At 36.8% G+C, this 22,397-nt stretch overlaps 2 protein-coding genes across 6 annotated transcripts; one reads left to right on the top strand and one right to left on the bottom strand.

Moving 5' to 3' along the window:
* Positions 1–214: 214 nt before the first annotated feature.
* Positions 215–12,649, bottom strand: SGO2 (shugoshin 2). Of its 5 annotated transcripts, XM_064433999.1 has the most exons (10): positions 12,563–12,649; positions 10,290–10,426; positions 8,201–8,358; positions 7,497–7,672; positions 7,061–7,138; positions 6,240–6,322; positions 5,631–5,857; positions 3,216–5,174; positions 2,270–2,414; positions 215–641 (listed from the first exon to the last, which is right to left on the bottom strand). In XM_064433999.1, the coding sequence occupies exons 3-10, from the start codon at positions 8,343–8,345 to the stop codon at positions 536–538; spliced, it is 2,919 nt and encodes a 972-aa protein (XP_064290069.1). In that variant the 5' UTR covers positions 8,346–8,358; positions 10,290–10,426; positions 12,563–12,649; the 3' UTR covers positions 215–535. The 5 variants fall into 5 exon arrangements, 4 of the variants coding, with proteins under 4 accessions (XP_064290069.1, XP_064290068.1, XP_064290070.1 ...); XM_064433998.1 differs by lacking the exons at positions 10,290–10,426; positions 12,563–12,649 and adding an exon at positions 8,484–8,861; XM_064434000.1 differs by lacking the exons at positions 10,290–10,426; positions 12,563–12,649 and adding an exon at positions 8,563–8,861 and having other exon boundaries at positions 5,694–5,857.
* Positions 8,974–21,660, top strand: KCTD18 (potassium channel tetramerization domain containing 18). The gene is given in 7 exon segments (XM_064434014.1): positions 8,974–9,069; positions 9,845–9,950; positions 16,965–17,158; positions 18,219–18,313; positions 18,659–18,761; positions 19,481–19,707; positions 19,710–21,660. Coding segments are annotated over 5 exon segments (801 nt in total). The 5' UTR covers positions 8,974–9,069; positions 9,845–9,950; positions 16,965–17,069; the 3' UTR covers positions 19,997–21,660.
* The last annotated feature ends 737 nt before the right edge of the window (positions 21,661–22,397 follow it).

The raw sequence follows: 22,397 nt of genomic DNA, 5'->3' as shown, positions 1-22,397 counted from the left end.
ACACGTACTATGGGCCCTTGACTTCCCTCCATTATGCTTCAATGAGATTTCCTTGTTCAAATCTCAGTGGGATTCTGTCAAATCCAAAAGTGAACTATCAAAAAACAGTATCTCCATCTATTTCAATAAATTCATAAAAATTTGGCATGCGTGTATCCATTCCAACCAGCACTGAGAAATGGTTCCCCTCAAAATAAACATGAAAAACTCACAGTACAATTCCCAAAGCTGGTTTATTTTTATTTCTCATTAAAACATATCTTTTCTAACAAGTTAAGAAGTGCTACAAACCATTTGAACAGATTATAAATTACTGACCAGAAATGCAAAACAGGAGTGAGCCTAACCTGTATATGCCTTCCTCAGTAAAGTATTCTGTGCCCCTTTTACAGAGGTTCTTCTCCAGAAAATTTCACTGTGGAAGACCTTTACTAGTTAAAGAACAACAAACACTCTATATTGCTAAACATATACATATATACATAAACAATTGTACCCATTTTAGAAGTATTCCATATTGGCAATTCTTTCTTCCTTAATAAAATTTTGATTTGCTTTTAAAATTTCCTTTATTTTTTACTTTGTAGACTGGGGAATTGAGGAATTGTGTATCTGTAAATCGATCCCCTCTCCTTAATTTGCTGTAAAGAAAAGAAGTAAAAGACAGTATGAATATCATCAAGCACATGTGCAACTATATTAATCATAATAATGCAAATGGTAAATAGCATTAATGAAAGCTTGATACGCTAAAGAAATGTTTAAATTAAATTCATTAAATTCATGGAAAATAAGTATGTCTGAAAAAGCAAGATACTTTGCTTTCTAGCAAAACAACTTCTAGTAAAATAATGCTAGAAACATGTGACCTCAATCATATTAGGATGTGATATTTCTATAAAACAAAATTCAAAACTTCTTTAAACTCAACAGCACCCATTCAGAACAGTGTAAATCTAACTAAAATATAAATAGGAGACAATATTCTAAAATCTTGACTGACATAAACATTTTTTTCTGTTATTAGTTACCATTTCTCAGAAATACAGAACCTTATAATTTTGGGGTAAAAGAGTGGCAATGTGTCAGTATATAATACTACAGAATTTTAGCATGTAAGTCAATTAATAAAAGTGTGACTCTAATCCTTTTCCAATTTTTTTTATAAGTTATCTGGCATAAATATTTATGAATTGCAAGTGGTAAAGTGAAGACGTCCTACATTACTTTTAGCTCCTACTTTTCCTCAGTCTCACTGCTTCAACTGTTAGCTTACTCACAGAAGTAAAAATTATTTTGAGGTTGTATGAGAACAGTGCTCTAATTTTTTTTCAGTTTGTGCATTTATCTTCTCCTGCCACAGTGTTGCCAAAATAAAAGGCTTTTTATACCTTTCTCATAAAGTTGGTATAATCCTTTCACTGTCTTCCCTGTTCCAGGGAAGCCTTTCTACTGTCTGTACCTCATGAATACAAATCCTACTAACACACACTCAACACGGTGGAAGTGTTCCTTAAATTAATATTATACTTTAAAAAAATCCAAACCAAACATAAAAACCTCAACAACTTTCTGGCAAAAATCCCAGAATATTTTTCAGAAGTAATGAACCCAAAGGTCCATTTATATTTAGATCTATTCACGTAAGGGCAAATATATTAGTTTTCTTAATGGAAGTTTGGGTTTCAAATCCCCTTTTAAATTTCAGAAGTTGTTTCACAATTTATGTCTTGTCTTTTAATAATCCATAAAATCCTGTGCCACTAAATTTAATAAGAATAATAGGAGTAAAATTAATTATAAAATAATATATTCAATATAACCAACTATCAAATTAATATATCTTAAATGATTTTTATATTACAGACAACTAGTTAAATTAAAACTACTGAATTATAGAATATTAGTACATAAATCTTCTTTCCATTTGACAAGATTACAAGAACATTATTATCGTATAATCTACCTTTAAGTATAACATTCATAATTTTTCATCTCTAAAGGGGTTTATATAATGATAAACATTAAGATTCACTATTATTTTCTATTAGTCCAAACTATATTTTAGAATTTGAATACTATTGTTATCTTACTTTGGCACTTGGAAATTCTGCCACACTAACTGGAGAAGCCTTATATCAACACCGAAATATCTTTGCAAAAGAGATCTGTGACAGCTCAACTGTTTATTTGGCATTTTAATAACCAGTCCTTCCAGGGGGTAGTTACATACACAAAAGAACAAAAGCCCCAATCTATGTGTACCTACCTGATAAGACTGGGTTCCTTGTAGCAAACAGTGGGTCTGCCTCGTCTCAGGGGTGCTGCTGAGTCTTCTAAAGATTGGGGGGATTTAGGTACAGAAGTGTGAAATTGTATGCTAGTATTTGTCAGTTCTTGGAAAGCTTTTCTCCCTGTAAATACGAGAGTTTATATGCTTCATTTTAAATATTTCCTGAATCATTATGTAAACTTCAATCAGTAATTATTTTTGATATGTGTTTCTTAATTCAGGTACATTGATTACTGCTCCTACACTAAAGAAACTCAGCACAACTGCATTGTATTAACTCCATTACATTGCATTATAATAATTGCATGTATTATAGAAGAATTTAAACCTATCTTCCACACTACATTAAAGTTTTCCTATGTTCTTAATGTATCTTATATTAAAAACAAGAGATTGTCACATCACAGTTGGCACATGGGCAGGTTATAAAAAAACCTACTCAACACATTTCTTTTAGACACCAGAATTCCTGTTGGGTTGCAGTGTTTCCAAAGAAACAAAAATGAAATCTTTAAGTCTAGATATATTTTCCATTTAAGAAGGGAACAGTGTAGTCCTGTCTTGGATAAAAGCTCAAGGTATTTTATCTTTCAATCCCCAGCTTTTTGAATGTAATGGAATTCTTCAAAAAAGGAATACATGCTTTAACTAAAATTGCTTCTCAAGAATGTAGACTACTTATATCTGCCCTACTAAGTATCATCTTGGGATATATTGAAAAGTAACAAGGATATTAGTTACCACAATTTAAAAAGACATTGTAACTGATACATGATATAGAAGATTTTGATTCTTACCTTTTTCCACTCCTGCTTTATCTGCTCTGAACAAGCCATGAGAGGACAGAACTAAGAGAAGACATATTACCACTATTTCAGGCACTAATTCAAAATGCCTTGCTTTTACTAGCCCACACACTTACCGTGACAAGGTGTCAGAGTATTTTTGTTACTCTGTTTAGAAATAGGATCCATATTTTGTTCTGCTTTTTCAGCATCCAGTGCTTCATTACAATCACTTTGCCTGTGGGTTTCAGAGCTTTTCAGTATAGAAAAGTTGATGGAAGCATTGTGGTTATCAAGAGCTGGGAGCTCCACATTGGGAAGACCTTCCTGGGAAGAGCTATCTGCCTTAAATGGCATATTCTTACAGCATTCAACTTCAATCACAGGCTTCAACTTACTCACTAAGGAATTCATTTCATGAGGGACTTCCTGATCATCCAAATCATTCTGACCCCCCTGAGCAATATGCCTGAAATAACTTTTTTCTTGTCTGGTCTCAGTAATATCAGAACTAAACCTCTGCTTCTGCTTTACATGCTTATCAGGAAAATTACTTATGTGGGAGGTTTTACTTGCCACTGCTGAGGAATCTACCTTCTTTAACCTGTTAGCATCATCATCAACCTGTTCTTCAGCTTGTGGCGTATTCAGCGCTACACCATTCTGAGTAGCTAAAGCTACTTGCATTTGCTGAGTTACAGTTACTTTCTTTCCAGCCTCTGCAAGCAATGAATCTTTATTTTTTAATTCTTCATTTTTACAAACTGAGAACCGTGTAAGATTTTCCTTTGGTATTACATATGCGTTCCGGCTGGCCCTTGCCAATGTACGCTTCAATCTGCCTGGTGAAAAATGGCTACTCTTTTGGTCTACTTTCTGACTAACTTTAGAAGGGCTGTCACTTGCAGTTTCTCTACCTTGTCTGTAACTACTTTTTTTGTTGTTTTTTCTCTGTGTAATATTCTTCTGGTCTTGTTTTTTCTTGCTGCTGTCACATTGGTTTATCTCTGTTTGAGATTTTTTGGAAATATATTCTCCATACTGGCCGTTTTCCTCTCTACAGGATTTTTCTGTGTTTGCTTTGGAAAGGTTTTGAGAAGTCTTCCTCTTTATTGTTGGTTTGTTATCTTTCTCATTTGTATTCAGAAAGCCCTTCTGTAAAGCCAATGCATCAGAAATGTTATCTTGGAATGGTAAATTTTCAACACAATAAACTTCTGGTGGGATCTTGTTAACAGATGAGCACGAGTCTGTTTTTTGTATTCTGCTTTCCACTTCTCCAAACATTTCTGAGAATGTTCCTCTACTTGTCTCTTGTTTTCTTGGATTCATTACATTAACCTGGTATGTCCTCCTGGAATCCTTAGTTTTACTTGTTCTATTCTGTTGCTCTACAGAATTTCCTGTAGGTAGCTGTTCTGTCTGACTTTGGAATAGCTGAGTTTGTGAAGTAGTAGTTTCCAAAGTTTCACTATTGTCAGCCCTAGAGAGCCTTTCTTCTGCATGCAAATTTGAATAGACTTCAGTCTTTCTTCTAATTTTTTCTTTATCCTTCTTAGAATATTTTACTTTTCTGAAATTTGGTAATATTTTGTCAGAATTGGCATTATTAATTTTATTTTGGTGCAATTTATAATTGCCTTTTGCTGTAACTGTGAGTAATTCACATGCATCACTGGCAGTCAACTCCATATCAGCATCATAAACAGTTTCTTCAGGCTTCATCTTGTCAGTAAAAAGCAGCTTGTTAAAATCTGTCTCACTTTCACCGTTAAATTTAAGAGGTGAAGGAATAAGGCAAGACAAGTCACTTGAACCTTCCTGCAAATTCTTATCATTGGTGTTGCTGCTACTGTTGATGATTAGGTGAGGCAGACTCAATGACCTACACTTTTTATCAAAATCCTTTATGTTAGGTTGAGTTTTTGACTTACAAAGTACTGCATTTTTCTTTCTTTCAGTCACATTTTCATAGGATGGCAATAAACTACCATGATATTGTTCTGCAGGCTCCTTAGGCTGTTCTAAGGATTGTGTATTTTTTCCATGAGTTAGGAAGGCACTATTGCAACTTAATTCTGCACACAGTTGATTTTCTGCAAAGAGAAAAATTTCAGAAGCTCAGGGAAAATAAGAATGGAATGTAGTTATCTGCATAAAACTACTGAAGGCTGAACCAGAAGTACGGAAAATTATACTTTTTATTTTTTACTGAATGCACATATTCTATGGTTGGCCCTTAAAAATTTAGTAAACTGAAGCTAATTTCATAATTTACTGAAGTTGGACTTTTGAAATTGGACATAAATAAAACTATTTTTCTATAACTACTTGAGCTATTATTTGGTTATCTTAGCTATGTAATTTCAACGAGTATTATTCTATATATGATTGTCAGGACACCTATACTTATGGATAAGCATTTATTTTTCACTAGTTTATTACAGTTTATGAATCTTACTATACCTTCTGTACTGCACATTGAGTAATGAATTATTAAATACTAAATCTCAGAGAGCATGAAAAATAAATCCCACAGAAATACATCATACCTTTCAAAAATCTATTCTTGTCAACCATTGGTTCTGTTTCAATGAACTTTTGATTATTTGTACCAGGAGACAAGAGTGATGCAAACTTGACTTGATCTGAATGCAATTCCTCTGTGAAATTAGTGGAACACTTGTAAGAATTTGATGCTTTGCCCAGAGAAGGGCTACCTTGCTGCTTTGCATTAGCTGTTGCAATGAAAGGAAGCTTTGCTGGCAATTCTAGAGATCTGAAAGAGAAAATTTTACTGTGAAGATTTTTATTACATTTTCCATCGTGACATTCAATTGTTCAAAATGTTCCCTTAATAATGTATAATAGCTGAAAACAAGATCTTAAGTATGATATTGGGTTCTGTCTTGGGGCAAATGTGTTTTTGATGATAACAAATCCTTCTTTGGGCTGGTGAGATCACATGATACAAGCAGTGAGTTACTCAAACACAAGTTTTGTCTACCACTATAAATTCTGAGTCACAAATAGGAAATTTCTGGATTAAACAGAAAATGGTTTCTCATTATCTCAAAACTCCCTAGGACAATGCACAAAGATGAGCTGCAAGAGAAAGCCACAGACACCAACCACCTGTGGCATTTCATACAAGCACGTACCGAGCTGACCGACGTGCACTCCTGAACTTGCCTCCAGTAGGGCTGCTTGGGCCAGCTGACAGGGGAAAGGAACTCTGGAGGTCCTTTCAAAAGAACAGCAGGGAAATACAAATAGTTAAATATTCTCTTATGCTTTAAGTATTGGAAATACCCATAAGGAAAAAAACCCCACAAAATGAATGGGAAAAAAATACATGCACTGATGGAAGACACGTGATATTCACACACATACAATAATTTTGAAGTGAAATATTTTGTTACAAAATTCATCAAAATACATAACCTACTATTATTCCAAAGGAATGTAGAGACTTTCTAAATGTATCTGTAACTCATACAAACTACATTACACATACAGAAGCACAGAGCGACACTAAGCAAGTTGAGAACAGACAACATAATATTTTCCTTTAAAAAAAATTGATTGTATTTTTTCCATGACACAAGGACTAATATGGACTATGTTTTCTGGTTAAGTTTCCAGATGTAAGATATTTATTGCAGCACTAAGCAAGGAAGGCAGGTAGCTTGCTCACTACATGCTGAAGTGCTAAACTTTTTTTTAACCACATGATTCTTCCGTCAGTCTAACTGATATTTAACTTTTAGATACTCTGGAAACCAGATTAAATGCTAAATTTTCAGTATAGTAAAATTCCATCAATTTTAATATACTAGTTTAAGCTTTTAAAAAGTTTTAAGGAGTTGAGGTAAATGTTTTACAATACAAATAGTATTTCAATATTGCACTCAATTTGATGCTTTGACAATCTTAGCCTGGAAGATGTGTTCAATATGGTAAAATTGAAAAAACAGCTTACCTCAGAAGGACTGCTTATTTCTATTGCAGTTAAGAGGTTTTCATTCAAAAATGCCTCTATTCCAATAAGAGTTTTATTCTGCATATAATAGAAAAAATATATTTTAAGTGGTAAGAAGAGACAAGATATAAAAGGTGAGTTTATGCTGCATTTTTTTTTTTTACTTAATTGAGCACAAACTCATTTCATTACCTATAAACATAAACCTGAACCTGGGACTAAAACAGCTATAGACATATACCCTGATAGACAAAATAGTTCAAAAAAAGCTAAAAAGGAAAAATTAAACATAAATATTATGCAGTCAGGTGATATAACTTCACAAATCTGAAACATGTATTTTAATCCACCACTTTAGAAGTAATATTAAGTTTCAAAAAAAGATAAAAGCTTAGTTTAGCTGCTCTAAGTTTAAATAATATTATTTGCAGCATACCAAACTGGTCAGTTTTTGACGAAGTGAGATATTATGAAGCTGCAGTTTTTCTACTTCCTTCTGAAGAAAAATCTTCTCATTCTTTAGCTTGCGAGAATTTTCTTTTTCAACACTCAAAGCCACAGCTAATGCTTTGTTATTTTGTTGTAAAGATACTTTAAACATAGATGAGTTATCTAAAGGAGACAAAATAAAATTATTTTCAACAGCTTCAGTTCCAGGCCCTCTTTGTGTGCACCGTCACTATAGACAACGTTTTTATCTGTAGGTTTTGGTGCTACAGCAACAAAGCCTAACACTTTCCAATATAAAACAGTTTATATAGCTGTCATTCTGATGACTACTCTGTCTATTTCAAGTTTATTTCATGCATAGATTTACTCTAGTCTGGATATTTTAAGAAGAAAACCTTTAAAAATTGATAGCTTCACAGGCATAAAAATATTTTCAAATATTAAAAAATTATAAATATTACAAATTCAAACATTCTCATAATAAATGTGAGTTTTGACAATCTCAAGAAAAAAAAAGCTTGATATTAAAAATATATATTCCCACTGTCTTTATGAAAACCTACCTGTATTTATCTGTTACAGAATAGTTGTAACAGGCAGAATTTCATGTTAAATATGATTACAATTCTTTTTGAAGCCATAAATTCTAAGTACAATATATGGCTTCAGTTTCATTTTAACAGGACTTACTTAATAATTTAGTTTTGATTTTAGAAGCTAAAGAAGCATTCCATTTTGCAGCTTGTAATGCTCCATCCCTCTTCTTCATCCATCCTTTAGCAGCATTTGAGGTGAACACAGCAGATGATGATTTAGGAGTTGCACCTTTATCCATCCTCAAAATGAATCTGTATACCGTCAAGGGGAATGCACAAATAAATAAATGAACTTTTTGGCACTTTTCAAAATTGAGTTTATTTTGTCTTATGAGGATTTTTGGGCCTGAAGTCGAAAGAATTGCCTCAGTCTTTACCTTTCTTCAGTTAATTAAAACAGATTAATGTATTAATGAACACAATGAGACATTAACACAGAGAGACACAATACTTAACTAGTAAACCATGAAACCTGAAACGATCACAGATTTTTTTTTTTAGCTCGTCTATTCCCTCACGTTAACTATCCTAGTTCACACATACAAGGGGGAAACCCCCAGGTTCTACCACTTCACCGTACGACCAGACCAGCTTGCGCTTTGTCAGACAGATTTAAAACCGACGCGTTTAAATGAACCGCACTACAAACGGTGCAAAGTTAACCCGAAAGACACAAAGCGAGGGAAGCAGAGCCCGGCCGGCCGGCGGGGCCGCGCCCTGAGGAGGCGCCGGGAGGCTCCGCCCGCCCCCGCAGCCCTCAGGGCCCTCGGGGCCAACGGCCGCGCGCGCGCCGCGCCCCGCGAGGCGGCGCCGTTGGGCCGGGCCGGGCGCGCGGCTCCCGGAGCGGGGAGCGGCCGCGGTGCGGGGCACAGGGAGCGCACGGGAGCACAGTGTGCCCGGGAAAACAGCGCGGCTGGGCTCCGACCCGCGGCCGGGGGCGCCTCAGGAGTGCGGTACGCACAGGTCAGTAACCGCTAGTCCCCGCTCCCGGCTCTTTAGTGACATCTCTGTGGTTTAAAAAGGGTGTTTGTAACTTCCTAGATACGTGTCTTTGGGAACCATTTTCAATACCAACCATTAATAGCATTTAATAATAACATAACATAATAATACAATTAAAATTTAAAAAAATAGACATTAAGGATATGAACACTTAGCATCAATCTCAGTGCACTGTGAGGACTGGAGTAGAAAGCTCCAGATACTCCACTTACCTGTCAGAGATGTTTAGGAAGAGTTAGAGGTGTCTGGCTTTCATTCAAAGACTTCCTTTAGGTTTAAGGAAGAAAAACATGTAATTCCTTCTCAGTGGCAAGTTAAATTTCTTTCTGGCTGATTCTGAGCCATTAGTAACACATGGAATGACAATGTATAGACAGCAATCAGGGCAGTTAGGAAGACAACTGTGATAAATTCACAGCCTAGTACATTATATGCTGCCTGCATGCCTACAGACCTGGAAGGGCAGGAAATCTCTGACAACAGAATTTGAGCAAGCCCAGTTTTAGTGTGGTTCAGGTAATATCAGGATTGTGAATTGCATGAAGTACTTTAGTCTAATTAAATGCTTTTCCCCAAAATCTCTTTTAAGTCCAAAAGCCCTTTAACACTCTCTTTGCATACATTCTCTTTTACTGGCTACATGTGCCCAGTTCTACCATTAGCTCAGGTAGACATTAATTACTAAATTTGACCCAGGAATTGGTAAGAGTAAGCTGAATTGATGGGTTTTTTTAAGATTTACAGAGATTCGGAGGGTTGGAATAAAAAGCATCAGTTTCTGTAATGCAGCAATCATCACAAACCTTACCTTGCTGTGTGCCAACATTACAATATTCTATAAAGTAAGTCAAAGGAATCACACATGAAATACAAGTAGCATTATGTGAAAATGGATCTTCATGAACTTACTATTTTCCTAATCTGCTCTAAACATCATCTGGAGAGTCCCTCGCTTCTACCTTTTTTAGTGAATGATGTATGACAGAGTTTCTCAGTGTGGCCCTGAAGTGCAAAACCCTTAAAATACATCTTTGATCCAGCACACATCATATACCTTTGGTATGTTTTCCCTTACAAGGAAACTTGGAAGTGACCATAGCCACTATAAAACTCTGGCCAAATAAAAGAGCAAATAACCTTACCTAACTTTAAAACCAGAAAACCAATCTAATAAAACTTACCTCCTCCTCCTCCTTTCCACAAGGCAGTGTTTTCCTGCAGATCCAACAATGAGTTTTCATTTCCTCCAATTCCACAACCGTCTCAAGTCTTGATGAGGCAATCACCAATTTGCTTCCATTTAGTGTTTATGTCACTACTGTGGGCAATAAATTTAAAATAAAATGTGAAGTATTGCATTTCCACCCATGGTCATACTTTCCTTTACCCTTCACTGAGGAACTCCCACGCTGGAACACTTCACATGTACAAATCTCCAGTTAATTGCCAGCTACTCAAAGCAGGGAAGAACTTAAAGCACTGCCAAGTTTCACAGCCTATATATCTTAAATGTATATTAAGAGCAGAATTATGAGTTTCAGTCACTTGGGATCCTATGACTGGTCTTTAAACTGAGTAGAAATGAAAGGTAGTTAGGGAAAGACATGCAGATTCTTGTGAAAGCTCTAATCATGTGGGAACTGAACTTGTACCTTACTAGATACATACATATTAATGTCTGAGAAGAACCTTGGTTGAGAAATTAATCCTGTAGTGCCTAATACAGTGTGAGCTATGACTAAAGCACTTCTGGTGAGTTGATTATGTAGAACAGCTTCTCTCTTTCAGGATTTTCTTATGTCCAACAAGACCTGAGCTCATGATACAGCTTTTCCTGACATTATAGTATTAAGAACCTATCTTCCTCTAATCACACCACTTCTTGCACAAGCTTAATGAAAAATCCATTTCTTAATGCCTCTTCCTCTCCATCAAATTTGACTGAAATTGGTGAAGTGAAACACAAATATATAGAGGATGAGTATGTAAGCCTGGCTTCCTTGGGAAACTAGTGAACACCAAAACAAAAACATCCCTGTGTTCATTTCCCAAAACACACAGCTCAAAAGGCACTTTGCTTGTAGGGGCTGGTTATGCTGCACACTTCTATGTGTGCACACCTCCAAAATGAAATTAGGAGTAAATGCTGTACTAAGCCTGAATCATAATGATTAAATCTGGTTAAATCTGAGGTCCAAACAAAACCTATTTCATTGTTTGTTTATATATATGTGTGTGTGTGTGTGTATTGACTGAAACTGCATATATCGTCCTGGTCTCACAGTACAGAAATACAGGAACATTGTTCAGACTTTTGAGGCAAAACCAAGCCAGCTTAAAGGTGAAAAGAAGCATGGAAAGCTGCAGCTTCATGAAGTGAATGTTTTAGAGTCAGAAAGACCAAAAGCTGTACTTACACTATAACATTTGATAACAATGGCCACATTTAATTTGCAATTGCTATGCATGAACTATTCCCAGTGAGTCCAGGAAAACATATCCTCACTAAAGATACAGTAAAACTAGATACCATTATTCCACAAAAACCATCTAGTATACTTTTGTTTTACAGTAAATCCAATATCCATGAATTATCAGCCTATATTGCATTCAATCACATGTAACTTCTGTTAATTCATTAGATATTAAGCATAAGAAACCTGGCTTCTCTTGGTCAAGAAATGTCCAGGAGAGCCTTGGTGCTTGGCATGCCATTCCCTCTCTTTGCTGCAACTGCAGCATAATTACATGCCAAGAAAAATTAAATGTGTTTACTTTATGGCTTTACTAAATGGCCTGAACTGCCATTGGAATGCAAATCTGCATTAAGATAAAAAGTGAGTTTTAAGTAGTAAGTTATCATTCGGAGTTACACAATTTCAAAAAGAATTTATTATCCCCATACATGATTTATGTGATTTATTTGGTTCTCTCCTCTAATGTTCTTCATTTGACTGAAGTCTGAATTGAAAGTTTATGGTCCTAAATATTAACTGAAAACACAGCAGTCCATGAATACTTAGGTAATGTCAAAAATACAAATGTAGTAACAGACCAGAATAAAGCAAGCAACACAAGTGGAACGGTAGTTGCTGTGTGTTACATATCATTTGGTCTGACCCCTTTTGCAAGTGAGCCTGTAGCTGAAGCTTTGAATGCATTAAATTGGTGACAAAACACCTCCAAAATGAAATTAGGAGTAAAAAATTAGGATGATACAAGATGAAAATCAATAGGAATTGTAAATATAACTGAGTAAACTATTTAAATACAATGTAGGCACATTTCTTATAAGTGCAGTGTAGAGTTAAGTAAGTGGATTTTTACTGGACTTCAGGTAGCAATAAAAATACAGTGTTAATATCTGGGATTTAGTTATCTCATTATATAGTAAATATGATATATAAAATATATTATTTATATTATATATTCTAAACATATAACCAGCTCATACCTTCCAGAAAGTCTGCACAAATCCAAAGTTTGGTGCTGTTTTTTGCACTCCTAGTTACTTGGCAGTTGTATCCAAAATGATAAGTTTCTTACTGTATGATTGGGCAAAAAACCAAACTTTGTAAGCAAATAAAGGAGAATTAAATGGGAACTAGACATAATGTTGTAATTTTTTTAAAAGAAAATGCAGCTGCACTTTAGAAATATTTTTCATGTATATAAACTTTGTGTAATGAGGCTGAGACAAAAGTGTAACAAGAACCTATTACTTTTACCTTTCTATTGTTTATTGCATGCATTTTGATGACCACACAACTGTATGTCAGACAAGGAATTTAAAAGGACACTTTCTGAATGTCTTTTTAAAATGACTGTATGAGGGTGAGGCATCTTGCCTGAATTACTGAATCACAGAATCATCAATGCTGGAAGAGATCTTCAAGATCATCTGCCATCAACCCAGCACCACCATGTCAGGAGCCAGCTCAGGCTGCTCTCAGATCCAGAGCTGCCCAGCTGAGAAGGACTTGGGAACTGGTGGAGTGCTGGACATGACCCAGCCATGGGCACTCCCAGCCCAGAGAGCCAAACGTGTCCTGGGCTGCATCCAAAGCCCCGTGGGCAGAGGGCAAGGAGGGGATTCTGCCCCTCTGAGATCCCACCTGGAACCCTGCAGCCGGCTCTGGGGCCAGCACAGGGGGACAGGGACCTGCTGGAGTGAGCCCAGAGAACGTCACCAAGAGATCAGAGAAATGGAGAACCTCTCTTTTGAGGAAAGGTGAGAGCATTGTGTTTGTTCAGTCTGGGGAAGACAGGGCTTTGGGGTGACCGAACTGCAGCCTTCCAGTACCTTAAAGGAACTTACATTAAAGATGAGCAATAGTATTTATACAAACGTGTAATGCCAGGAAAAGAGAAAACATGTTCAAATTGAAAGAGAACAGCTTTATAGTAGCTGTTAGGAAAAAAACCATTCTTTTCTGTGAGGGTGGTGAGGCACTGGAACCAGGCTGCCCAGGGAATGTGGATGCCCAGTTGGAAGTAGATGATCTCCAAGGTTCCCTTCCAAGCCAAACCATCCTAACATTCTTACTATGGAGACTGTAGAAACAGCAATAGAATCAAGCCCACTCTAAGTAAACCCGCTTTTATAACAATGATAAAAATATTTAAAAATTAAGCACGGTTTGTGCCTTACAGAGCAGCCGACTGCAGGCGGGCCAGCCGCGCTTGGAGGACGCCTGAGGGAGCCGCTGCCGGCAGCGCCGGGAGCAGCGGCAGCCGAGCCCGGGGCCCCTGCACCCGGCTGGGACTCCGGGGAGGGTGTGGCACGGCCGGGGAACACCGGCTGCCCCTCTGCTGTCCCCGCTCGGCCCGGCCCGGCCCTCCCCGCTGCCATTTTGCGGCGCAGGTAACGCGGGCCGGCGCTGGGCACTGCTCCGGGGCGAGGGCGCGCTGCGCTTCCCGCTCCTGGGCGGAGCAGCGCCCCGGGGGCTGGGAGGGGCGAGCGAGGGGCCCGGGAAGTTAAAGCAGTCCTAATGAAAGATCGGTTTTTAAAGAAGCCACGGTGTCATTGGTTCAAAAAGAGCTGCATTTTTAGTGCTGTGAAATATGCTCAGTATTTTCCAGGCTGTCCTTCCAGAGCTCTGGTCACACGTCCTCACCACATAATTCTGCTTGCCCATTTGTCTGGAACGAGTAAGCTTTGTGTTTCCTAGCAAAGTGAAGTGCCATAGTTTGTTACACTAAAGGTGTAGAATAGTTGGCTACGTGCATTACTAGGTCTCCAGAACTGTTTTTAAAGTGGAATCCTGTTACAGATGTGCAAGAGCTGAGCTATCACTTAGGTCTTGTATGTGATATGTTGAGTCTGTAGCTGGCATTATTTTGATTTCTATTTGTATCTGGTTTAGGTTTGAATAGCTCGTAATGATATCACCATTGGCAAATGCAATGGAAGAGGGCAAGGCTGAAGATGTCCAGGATATTCTCTGATTGAATGTGCGAGGTTGTTTATACCTGGCCAGGCACGAGTCTGTGTGCCACTTTAAGGATTCCACACTGGTGTCCATGTTTAGTGGACGCTTTCCTCTGAAAGTGGATGAATCGGGTGAATATACACATTCTGATCATGGAGCTCTCTGGCAATACATGCTTTTATGTCTATTTATGCATTTTATAGTATATCTTTTCCCAGTCTGCTGAGCATCAGCTGGCTTCTAATTCCAGGTTGTAAAACAATTTTGCATGCATGACTTTATATGTACAGGTAATTCATCCGAATTTGAATTCCACAAGTCTGTTTGTGCTTGCAAATATACACATTTGTACAGTGCCATGTCCCTGTCCAAACTGTGGCTTTGGAATGTACTTCTTCAGTAAGAATACAAAAATAGATAAAACTGAAGAACTGAAGTTGGCAGAGTGTTTGGCATTTATCTTGGGTCTGTCTGTGAACCCCTATAATTTCCAAAGGCATCTCATTCCCTCTGTTCATTACCTAAAGAGATTTGGGTCTGATCTTTGTTTCAGACAGTAAAAAATTGCATTTTTCACCACCATGGCTTGATATAAAAGTTTGAATAAAACTATTCATGGGTCAAATTTCACACTTGTTTGTGACTTAGAAATCCTGCCAAAGTAGATCCAGTTAAAAGAGACGATGGATGAAGAATGATGGATGATGTTGCATACATCAAATTGTTTAAAATACCCAAAATGTTTAACATAAGGAGTTTGCATAACACAGCAGGACTTTGCTACCATCTTTCACAATTGCAGCGAACAGCCTGTTGTACAGACTGTATGGTTTGGCTGGTTTTCATGGGGTCCTTGAGCCCTTCAGGCAAAGGAGAGAAAAAGAAACACACACATTATAACTTGAGCAATATCCAGAGGCTTGACTAGATGTGCACTGGAACTGATGCTGATTTTAACTCTTTTAAATAATCTAGAAGCAAAATTGAACAGATCCCTGCAACAGTGAGTAAAGATGCACCTACAGTTAGAATGAGAAATGTGTCTAGAATTACATTTTAGCATTTTAAGCAGAGTGCAGCACAGCTGAGACTGTATGTTGCTATGGTCCTATGCAGATTAGTGATTTCACTGAAACGCCAAAGAAATGTTTACTGCACTTTTATCTTCAAATAAAAAATATTCCAGGAAAATAAAATACCATTTAAAAAGAGTAAAGACAATATACTTACTCCTCCTCAGTAAAACCAGTACAGAAGTTTTGTACAAAAGGCTGTACTTGATGATTTGGTAAAGTATTTTTAATAACTTAGTGTTTTCAGGAGCATGTCTAATTGACTGAGATGGAATCCTGTTTAAATATCTTCTGGCTTATCTTCATGGAGAAATTCAGATTCCTGGAGATGAAAAAGTTGGAACTACACTGCAGCCTGAAGCAAATTATTTTGGAATGCCTTATCCATACAGTCTGTCTGGTCATTTGGCCAATGAACTGGAAATACACTCTTTAAGGTCCAATATAGTGCTTAAAAAGGTCCTGACATTTCTTAACATTTTTGATGCTGAACTCTCCAACCCATGCCATTCTTTAGCACCAACACTAAAGCTACAGAATGTCCAAGTTAGCACTTCTTAGTGACCACACTAAATCATGAGTAAATTCAGAGTTTTAGGTTAAGAAATCCTACAGTTGGTAATGCAGTCAGTATAATTAAGGACAGCATCATTGCAATACAGCAATAGTTTAAATGTTGTGTTGTACATGCAAGTCTGCTGTAGAACTTGTGCAGTAGGAAGGAAATTTAATTTCCTATTTGGCTTCAAATCCTACTTGAAATTAGATTTGATCCCTTCAAGTTGTTTGTGTTGGGGTTTATTTTTCTGTTTTACAAATTATTCTTAAAACTTGTAATACAAAATGTACTCTGACATTTCTATAGAATGAGAAAGGAGAAAATATAATTAGTGTATTATTTAACATCCTAAGGTTTTAGAGTATTGTAACTTAAAAGCTAATTCTAATTAACTGGCAGGAAATTAACTCACATTACCAGCTCTGGCTGTGTTATTCCTGAGAGTCATCTGTGTTCTCTTAGCAAGTTATTTTCTCTGTATTTCACGTTCTCCCTTACTATTTTCCTTTTGAAAAGTGTAAAACAATTCCAGGCCTTTCAGTTTCTCTGCATGTTAAGGAGTTGCCTTGCCTTTAACTATTTCTGTTGCCTTTCTGTGAACCTCTTAGTTTCACAACATTCTCTGGTAACATCAGATAAGAAATAACTGCAGACGTTATTCTAGAAAAACTATATCCTTGATTTACTTAAAAGAGCTCACTGGTACAGTTAAGAAAACCTAAATATAAATGCTTATTCAACTAAAATTACTGCATTCTTATTAATATTCTATATGTTTTATGCTTTTTCTAGGCTTTGTTGGATTTCTGTGCTTCTTACCATTTAGTTTGCACCAAGCCAACAGTTTGGGTCCTGCACTATCTCAACACTTGTGGAGCAAGCTGTGAAAGTAAAATTATGGGTGTGCATGCCACAAGAGCTGATGGGACTGATGCAATTAATAAGGTGCTAGGAATGAAAATTCCTAGTAAAAGCATGTACAAAAGGTAAGGTGACTGTCAAACTTGAAAGCACTCTGAAGTGAGAATATAATAATAGTTATACATATTATAACTATGCCTAAATATTATCATATGTCACATAATGCAGCATTATTGTAGTATATTGTACTATAAATCTGTGGAAGGAATCTTTCCAACTCCCAAAGTAGCTGGATAATAGAATGGCCAGAATAAACAAATAAACAAGGCAAAAACTAAGTCTGGAGGTTAAGAATTTGAGAGAGTACACACAAGATGGTTAGCATGTAGTTGCTCTAAGTTCTTATTCTGCTTGACTTACCATTTTTAAAATACAATTAAAACAACAATTAAAATTACTTTCTAATATTTAAACTAAATACAGTGACTAAATCCCCATACAGAAAAACCTCCAGAAACATTTGCAAAGTTGGTTGTGGTTCATGCACTTCTTTTGTGCAGTTTTCTAAGATAGCTGAACACTGAGAAGCCAAGTTGAAAGGAAATCGTTTTAATTCTTTACAGAACGTGTACAGCTGTACTACACTATTAATGTATTTACATGGCAGTAATTGGAAGTTATTGGGAGACCTGTACTTACAATTGGAAGCACTTGGTCTTTGTCACTCTCACAGTGTCAGAAGTGTCACTGTGCATCTTTTGATTAATATAGAGCTCTTGATACTTCATCATATTTAAAATTAGGATGCATATCTTCCTAAATTTAGGCTGGGAACATTAATATTTATTCCAAGGGTATTTGGCAACATATCAGGTATCTGTTCTCCTACTGTGTATTCTAGAAAAATATGTTTTACATAATTAATTCTGTAATTATTCTTCTATGAACATCTATCCTTTCATGAATATCCAATTTTAGCAATAGGCATTCAGAGGAGTATTAGAACCTCTTATTTGAATAAAACCAAAATCAGAGTAACATTTTCCTTTCTGCTTTATAAAACATTTACTGCTAAGTCCTTATAGTTAGGATTTGGTAAAAAGAATGATACATTTCACCAATGGTACATTTCTAAGGACTTAGCTAATAATCACATAGCTGTTACCTTTAAAACAATATTCCTAGAGAAGCTGGAAATAGCATCCAATACATCTGGAGCTATTACTCAGGAGCTGAGCTGAAAAAGATGAGGGATGCTCTCGATGCCTGGGAAGGGAGAGGTAGAGTAATAATTTTTTATTTCAGTAATACCACTTTTTAACATAAAAATAAGAAAAAAATATTTTACAACTAAGTATAATAAAAACCTCTGCATAAACTTTGATAACATTGTAAAATAGTAGTGTCTCTTTGGAAGGAGGAAAATGTTTTATGGGATGTTCCAGAGAGGGGACAGAAATTGACATGAACGAAGCCCCATGCTGGCTGTCAGCAATGCTCATGTCAGCAGGTTGAGAGCTGAAATTCTGCCTAATAAAATACATGTATTCATATATTTAGTCAGGTGGAAACATGCATGGCTGTGTTCTCTCAGCTCATCAGTACAATGCTGCTATGAAATGCAGGTGTCAGCTACTGGAGAGTGCCTCAGGAGCTGCCTGAATGTTGGACTCTGGAAGAACGCCCTCTGAGAGGCAGTTTGCATCATATGTCTCTAGTTTATAAAAGGTATGCTGATTTGCATAGGTGGCGTAAAATTAATTAACAGAAACACTACCATCTTTTTTTCCCCCCTCTATAATTTCACGTTCCTTAAATATCTGTGCATGTTGAGATATCTCTGTTTTTTTTAAATTTACATTTTTATAGAATGTCATAGACCTCTTAACTGCACAACTGAACTTGCTAGAAACAAATTACAGTTTTTTTTAGGCTGCTGAGATTTCTCAGCAGCCTGGCAAGGAGTAACTTGAAAACTACAAAGCAGTATTAGTTAAATGGACTGCTAAACCTGAAATTTAAGTGAACACTTTAAAAGGTTAACTGATTTTCACATCTGTGAGATGTCTTATTTTTAGAAGGAGTTTCTAGAACTTCCTTTCTGCAGTTTTATGGCAATATTTGTGATTACACCTCCATTCTCCACACGTTACCTAAAAGCAGCCATTTGCTGGCACAGACACCTGAGCCAGCCTACAGCCACTTCACTGCTACAGTTTTTAATGTGTCTTCTAAGAGAGGCAGAAGAGATTGATGGTTCCATTCACAGAAAGGCAGCCCTGATTGTAGTGATGAACTGTTGGGAACACTAATTTATGCTTCTTACAGTATCATTGAAACCTATTTGTGAAAGGCTGCTGCAGATGGTCTGTTTTGTAATAATGTTACAAAAATAACAATTTACATATATAGTTCATTTTTAAAAATTGAACTTCTTTGTTTTACAGATGATTAATTGGCTGTACTGAAGTAGAAGGCTGTTTACCATGTAAAGTGGGTTTCCAGCCAATTAGATTCTCAGGTCCCTCAACAAGTACCGACCTAAAAGTCAAGAATTCATCTTCATTAAAGGTAGCTGCTTGCAATGCTTCCCATTCTGCAGGAATTCTTAAACGACTCCATAGTGAAGGTCTGATGCTGCACAAAGAAGCTTCTCAAACCACATCCACAACATGCACAGCAAGTCCCAGGCTCCCTGAGGAAGGCAGAGTGCTGGCAGTGGGCCACTGAGCCAAATGCCATTCCAAGCTGCAGGGAGCAAGAAGCCTGTGAACAACTGGGCAGTGAAGGTGAAAAGGACTCTGTTTTTTCTTGTGACACCATCTCAGCCACCACCTTCTGCATCCAGTAAAACAAGTGAACAGGACAGTGTTGCTGTTCAAATTCCTACAGTACTAAACAAGAAAGAACCAGCTGTATTAGCAGAAAGTATTACACTTGAGAATGATAGAGTGCATGGGTAATGTTTGATGCAGTCTGATAGACTGAACAGGTCTACATTATATGGTTGAAGAGGAGGTGATTATCTCCTGTGATCCTTTATTCAAGATTAGGTAGAAAATTGTGATGAAAAAGATAATGAAAAGCGCAGAAAGAAATTGTTTTAAGAGAGCATTGAAATATGAGTTTTCTGCTTTATTTCTGGTTATTTTTTAGATGTTGGGAAGGGAGGAAGAAAAATGGATTAAAAAAATCGCTCAAGCATATGCAGCTTAACATTCCAGTAACTCCCATTTGTATTTCTGTTGTGCTGTACTGTAAAGTGAGTACTTGCACAGTATAAAAGAAAACCTCTTTATCAACTTCAACTACAGTGAGTCTCAATTTGTACCTTTAAAGGGGGAAGGAGGAAGAACAGATAAAAGTAAGTAGCTTTTATTAGACAGAAGTTTGCCACAAATGTACAACATGCGTGCTGCAGAGACACCAGAAGCTGAATGCACTTACTGGCACTTCTGGTGAGGGTAAATCACCATTTTTGCTCTTACTAGCAATGCAAGGGATCACCTGTGCTTGTACACTGAGAGAAAATTGAGAAATACAGGAAGGGAAGAAGTGTGCTGTGTGAGTAAAAAGGCTGCTCTCTCTGGAGAGACACACATTTACAGACACATGCAGTACCGTGGTGTGGTCTGCCACCTGGGCGAGGCTGGTGCAGCTGTGGCGTTTTGTATCACACTGCCAGAGGATGGCTTTTCTGGGGCTGCAGAATCTGAGTTACACCTGGCCTTCCATGTCCTTCTGCAGGTCCTTTCAAATCAGGAGGGCACAACCTCAGCTTGTGTGCAGCAAAGCACAGAAGTTGAGGTTGAAGTGCCGTGGCTTAAAGAAAAAGCCTCCCTCTTTCCCCCTCCCCATGCAGGCTGGAGGAGACATTCTTGTAGCTGGGCAAATGTTGAGTAATGATACTGAAACAAAGAGCTGCTGTATGTTTCTATCAGCAGAGGAAAGGCAAGTTTGGATCGTTGATTTTCAAGAGCTCTTTTAGCTGTCTAAATCAGTGAACAAAACCTGGCTTTGTTTTGTCCCCTTACTTAGAGTTGGGTGCCGGGTTTTTTTGCTGTTTTTATGACTACTTTTGCTTCTCCAGCACAGCAAATACAGCTGTCTTTGAGAACATTGCCAAAAATCAAGTTCTTAAAATTCCTGAGACTATTAGAATTACAGAAGTGTACTTTAAATGTTTTATTTGCTAAGTCATTTAAAGCCATCACATTTTCAGGTTTTGCTCCCAACCATAAGGACCTGAAACATAATTTGCACAAGTAAAAAGCCCCAATTTTTTTCTGTGTTAACGTGTTTTTAATGAGACATTTTGCCATGAACAGCAGTGACTATAAAGGTGTAGAGCACTATAATTTTCTGCTATTGGTGTGTATATGGAAGACCAGCTGACCTTTAGATTATTTAAGGTAGTGTTTTTTCTTTAAAAATAAGTATGAAGATCAATAATCTGAAGGCTCTTCCTATCTCAACAAAAAAAGCTTCACTGAACAAAGGACAAAGCAGAAATTATAGAAGGATACTAACATAATGTACTCTAGTATTCTTTGAACATGCCATTCATTGAGACTATGTTTGTAAATTTGGTTTTCATAATAATCTGAAAAGAAATTTTTAATACTTCTGTGTGATTTCTACTTCACTATTTATTCGATGTCTAAGCACTTTACCATGCACCTTAAAATCTTTTTACAAGGCTGTCTAAAGCTGATTTCTTTCAACTTTTGAATTGAGAAGGTTTCTATAAACACAGAATCAGAGAATATAATTTAAGTGAGAAAAGACATACAAGAGAAAGTTTTGAGAACATTCCTCCAGGACTTTGAGTTTGTACTACCTCAGTGTTTACTTAATTATTTTGGTAGTACAGTATTTTGGTAGTACAGTGCCATTTACCTTACAGCAGCATTAATGAGTCTTCTCTTTCTTGTGGACATACTAGCTTGTGGTTAAAAGAATAAAAACCAACCTCCTTGAATTTCAGTAGATGAAATGAGAAAGTGGCTGTGGTGAAGAAGGTAAAGAAAGAAGGACTTGATTTTACTTATTTGTTTTTAATTGGATGGGGTGCTAACATGGCCTTTTAACTTATCTAAGTAGGCACTTCCATCATGTTTTTTATATCACAGAATTCTGTTCACTTTTGATTAACTGCTAAGAGTGATATTGAAGTATTTTATGATAGATGGATAGCATTCACTTTCATGGTGACTGGAACTAGATGCACTGTCAAGTGGTGTGACAATGGCTTACTTTAAATCTTTGTAAAATTATAAATCATTATAGCAGAGATCATGTTAAAAAAGAAATGTTCAGCAAGTTATTCCAATTCCAGAATAATTGGGTTTTCTTTAAAGGAGA

Source organism: Passer domesticus, chromosome 10 (genome assembly GCF_036417665.1).
Source record: "Passer domesticus isolate bPasDom1 chromosome 10, bPasDom1.hap1, whole genome shotgun sequence".
NCBI classification, from domain to species: Eukaryota; Metazoa; Chordata; class Aves; order Passeriformes; family Passeridae; genus Passer; species Passer domesticus.
Note: the sequence above shows the minus strand (reverse complement) of the source record. Positions and strands in the feature narration are given on the sequence as shown.